The sequence below is a fragment of the Octopus bimaculoides genome, chromosome 21 (genome assembly GCF_001194135.2).
Source record: "Octopus bimaculoides isolate UCB-OBI-ISO-001 chromosome 21, ASM119413v2, whole genome shotgun sequence".
NCBI lineage: Eukaryota > Metazoa > Mollusca > Cephalopoda > Octopoda > Octopodidae > Octopus > Octopus bimaculoides.
Window position 1 is genome coordinate 8,924,644 of NC_069001.1, and position 5,104 is coordinate 8,929,747.

Consider the following 5,104-nt stretch of genomic DNA (forward strand, 5'->3'; position numbering starts at 1 on the left):
TTTCAGGTGGTCAGTGTATCCCGAACACCAGGACACACCAAGCATTTCCAGACCATATTCCTGACTTCTACTGTAAGACTCTGTGACTGTCCAGGTTTAGTGTTTCCATCAAGGGTACCGAAACAACTGCAGGTAATGTGTACACACACACACCCTCACACGCACACACACACACACACACACACTTTTGTAAGCTTTCATAAAAGCAAAATGCAAATCAAAAATTATTACACAAACACAACATACTTGTAATAAACTTAGAACAAATGTTGAAAATGACTTGAGAAGACACATCAAGCTAAGTGCATTGTGGTTGTGGCCAGTGACACATGAAGGGTACCTAATCTGGTGACATGTAAAAAACACCCAGTACACTCTGTAAAGATGTTGGCATTAGGAAGGGCATCCACCTGTTGAAACCAAACCAAAATAGATCACTGGAACTTGGTGCAGCCGTCTTGGCTTACCAGCTCCAAACTGGGATCTTGTTCAAAACGGGGGCACCAGTTTTCATTTATGTTTTATGTAGTGTTTTTGGTACTGAAAGACTTTCAAACTTCGTATACTTATCTATTTTGTGTTATAGAACAGAAAAAAATTGTCTTATTTCGATAATTTCAACCAATCACTGACAAGTATTCAGCTGTTTATACTTACTCCTTTGGCACTTTAAGCGGTGTAAAGCGTATTTAATCTCCATTACTTCTGACATTTTGCAGAGGCAACACACATGTGTTCGTTTTCCCTAACCCTAACCCTAATTGACTTGCTCCTTCCCTCAAAAACCAAGCCTTGTGCCTATAATAGAAAGGTTTATTAGCTACTGCCAATATGCTTCAGCCATTTTTTGACAAGGAAATAATAATTTTATCACCGCCTATAATCGTTTGTTTACGTAGTCAGCACTTAATTTTTACGGCTGAATGGACGTCAGTCATTGGTTGAAACTACAGAAATACGACAACTTTAACATGAAATAACTTGCGATGTACGTTTTTTTGTTAAGAAGACTAAGAGAAAAAGATGTTTTATATGACACATTCTACCAGTGTCCCAAGTTTCAAAGTGTTTTGTTAAGAAAATATTGGTGCCCCCGTTTTGAACAAGATCCCCAAACTGTCTAACTCATGCTAGCATGGAAAAACAGATGTTAAATGATGATGATGAAAATGATGTCTGTAATAATGGAAAGGCACATTAGATTAATCTTAAATAGTCTTGTATATAAGTGCTGACCACGGTATCTCTGTGGTTGATCTGCCTGCTAAAAATAGCAGCTAAAACTACTTTACAACCATGTTGCTTCAAATTAGGAAAGGTGCCCCCTTAGATAATGTATTTGTAGATATAGCTTTAAAAAGACAGGATGGTCACTGATGGATCAGATAAACAAGTTTAGTACAATAGCTTTGGAGCAGATAAATATGACAGAATGAAGGAAAGGATGTATGATCTAGTTGAGTAGTGTGTGTGTGTGTGTTTGACTGTGTCCTTAGTCAATGGAATGTACACAAGACAATAGACAATGGAATTCCTCATGATGATGATATTGTGATGGTGATGGTGGTGGTGGTGTTGTGAGTAATACATTTAGAATATATGGAAGAGTGTATTTGGGGGTAGTGGACAACAGGGTGGGTGGCTAAGGAAGGTGATGAGGTGGGTTAGCAGGTGGATGCCGGTAAAGAGTAGTGGTGGTGGTTTGTAGGTGACAGAGAGGGTAGTGATGATGTGATTGTGTAGGAGGTAGTGTAATAGGATAACAACAAAGCTGATGCATGGTGACAGGGAATGCAGGTGGTGATGGTGGGAGACAAGTGAAAGTTGTGGATGGCAAGAAGTCAGTGGTGGATGCGGTGGTGGTGGTGGGGGAATAAGGGAATAACTGAATGTGGTGGTGGTCAAAGTGACAGTTAAGATTGTGGAGTGGTGACAAGGAAGGTGGCTGGGGTGCGATTATAGGAAAACAGGGGTGTCTTACAGGAAATGTGGTTCAAGAGGCACAAACAGTTCCCCCCTCCCCTGTGTCAGATTAAATACTGAACAGTTATATAGTTTTGTCCATCTATCAGTCCCACTTCACATAACACCTTGGGCAAGTGTCTTCTGTCATTCTGGATTGACTAACGCCTTGTGAATGGATATGGTAGACAGGAACTGTATGGAAGCCTGTTGTGTATGTGTGTGTGTATCAAAACAGGAGGTTGAAAATGATTTTTGGTATTATTTATTCACCATTACACATGTTTCACTTACTAATAGGAGTTACAAGATTGTACATGTAGTAGAAGCATGTACAATTTTGTAACTCATATTAGCAAATGAAACATGTAATGGTGAATAAATAAGACCAAAAAATTTTTTTCCAATCTCCTGTTTTCATATGTTATTACTCTCCAAAATCTATGTTCCAGTATTTTTCCACTCTTATGCATACCTCACATAAATATAACATCTACATACAATTTTGGATTTCTGGAATAAGCAGATGTACTTCAAGAAGACATAGCCTGGATTATAACTATCTACATAATACATACATACATGCATGCATACTTATATATGTGTGTGTGTCCTTCTCTACCATTTGGGAATTGGTGTTAGTTTGTTTACATCCCGTAACATAGACCATGAAAATGAGTATTGGGGTTGTGACTAAACCTGCCAAGGCAGTTCCCCAGCATGGTTGTGGTCCTATGACTGAAAAAGGGAAAAAGAAAAAGCTAGACAAAATGTCTTCTTAGTTCAAATCGGCTGTGGGCTATTATAGTAGAAGACACTTGCCCAGGGTGCCATACAGTGGGACTGAACTTAAAACCATGTGGTTGGGAAACAAGCTTCTTAACTGCATGGCTTGCACCTAGATGAAATTGTTTATACTGTGTTTGAGAAAACCTGTCACGCCCAAGTGAGATCATAGTCATGGCTGATGCCGGTGTTGCATAACTGGCACCTGTGCCAGTGACACATAAAAAGCACCCACTACACTATTGGAGTGGTTGGCGTTAGGAGGAGCATCCAGCCGTAGAAACCATGCCAAATCAGACTGGAACCTGGTGCAGCTCCCCAGCTTGCCAGTTTTCAGTCAAACCGTCCAACCCATGCCAGCATGGAAAATGGATGTTAAATGATGATGATGATGAGTTATATCTGTGTACATGTGTTATAGAATTTGTGTTCATATGTGACGAATATTTGATCCAGTCTTAAATTATTTGTACCCTATTTTTTGTTGTCATTTCAGATCCTTTGTGGCATTTACCCAATAGCGCAAGTACGGGAACCTTATAGCCCCTTAATGTACCTTGCTCAACGAGTTAACTTAGTGAAACTTCTGAAGCTGCAACACCCTAATTCTGAAAGTAGTTGCCCTGAATCTCAAAGTTGGTCAGCATTTAACATATGTGATGGTTAGTTAATTAATGTTTATTACTTAATAAATCCTCTAATTAGTTGCTTTGCTCCTTTTTTGATGATATATTATTACTTTGATCTCTTATTACTTACTTATTACCTTTGTTTCCAAATGTGAATTATCCCAAACCCCCAAAATTCCTTTCAACGCATGGCTATGTTGCTCACCCACTACTCCTGTTCAATGATCAGAGATGCACATACTATCAACCACCGAGAGACATGCTCAACTGGTTAAGGTCAAACAACTGCAAATCTGTGGTATTGAGCAGAATATTTATTGTAACTCCACCTCCCTGCAAAAAAAATTTATGTCTTGTGTCTAGAGCAGAAAAGAGGGCGAGGGAGCAGCACTTGCCATCAAAGTAGTGCTGGGATGCAAATATATGAATCCTTATATACTCATCATGAATACTTGTCTGATAAAAAGCACCCATGCTGGCGCCACATACAAAACACCTATGTCTATGCCCTGCAAAGATACATGGAACCAGCACAGGTGTTTTTGATATGGCACAAGTTCGTGAGACAAGAACCACTCAGCTGAGAGAAAAAACAAAACAATATATAAATATTTCTCACCACAATAATTTACAAAGTTAAAAATATTTCTCTTCTTATTCTTTTACATCCAGCTTTGGCTCTGAAACGAAGCTTCATTACAGCTCGTACTGGCCGTCCTGATGTGTATCGTGCTGCCAACTATTTACTACGATCAGCAGTTGATGGTCAGCTTTGCTTGTGCTTTCGACCTCCTGGTTACACTGAAAATAAAGGTAAGAAATCTTAACAATTACTATTTAAAAAGCTTTTATTCTTTTCCAATTATGGCTTTGTTTGAGTATTCAAGGTTGGATTATAATTGACAAGATTTTGAGTCTCTGAATCTTGAAGGAGCTATTTCTGCAGGAGATTTAGCTTTTAGCCACAGAACTTTCAAATTCTCTGATAAGTCATCTACAACAACAAGAAACCTTTCATGCAGAGCCTCAGTGACTTTTAGGAGAAAAAAAAAGAGGAAGAAATCATGACTTATAAATTGTTGTTGTTGTTATTGTTTTGTTTAACCCTAGGTTAGGTCTGTAAGCAAGGGTATTCCAACCATCTTTTATCTTTTATTTGTTTCAGTCATTTGGCTGTGGCTATCCTGGGGCACCCACTTGAAGGAGTTTTAGTCGAAAAGATACATATTTTTTTCTTTTTTTTCTCTATCTTTTGTATCTAATTGCAGATTTCTGGAAGAACCATGCTGAAACAGAAGTGCTAAAAACTATGCAAAGCCAACACCAGCAGCGGAGAAGATCATCATCTTCAGATTCTTCTATTGTGTCAAATGTTAGCAGCGATGATGATCTTAGCTCTGATGAAGGCGCCAAACAGTTGGAAAAACAACAGAGTCATGTATCGAAGAGCAGATGCTTTGCCACTAAACAGGATGGAGACAATGAGATCAGCCTTATTTCTAAGAACCCTTTCTTAAATCTAGATTCAGACTAGATTTTAATAATTTTGTTTCTTGTTATGCTGAAGACGGCATTTGATTAAACTTAAAAACAAAAACAGAAAGCTACATATTGTATGTATATGTATATACATACATATATACATATATGTGTGTGTATGTATGCATCTGTATATATATATTTATATATATATATATATATATATATATATATATATATATATATAT

The 5,104-nt window shown here is 38.0% G+C and overlaps 1 protein-coding gene across 1 annotated transcript in view; it reads left to right on the forward strand.

Annotated features, from left to right (window-relative positions):
• LOC106875309 (guanine nucleotide-binding protein-like 1) overlaps positions 1 to 5,005 on the forward strand; it is a 79,650-nt gene extending 74,645 nt beyond the window's left edge. Inside the window, exons 10-13 of the mRNA XM_014923396.2 lie at positions 7 to 132; positions 3,245 to 3,410; positions 4,050 to 4,190; positions 4,646 to 5,005. Coding sequence (XP_014778882.1) covers positions 7 to 132; positions 3,245 to 3,410; positions 4,050 to 4,190; positions 4,646 to 4,911 — 699 coding nt within the window. The 3' untranslated portion in view covers positions 4,912 to 5,005. The remainder of the gene's footprint in view (positions 1 to 6; positions 133 to 3,244; positions 3,411 to 4,049; positions 4,191 to 4,645) is intronic.
• The last annotated feature ends 99 nt before the right edge of the window (positions 5,006 to 5,104 follow it).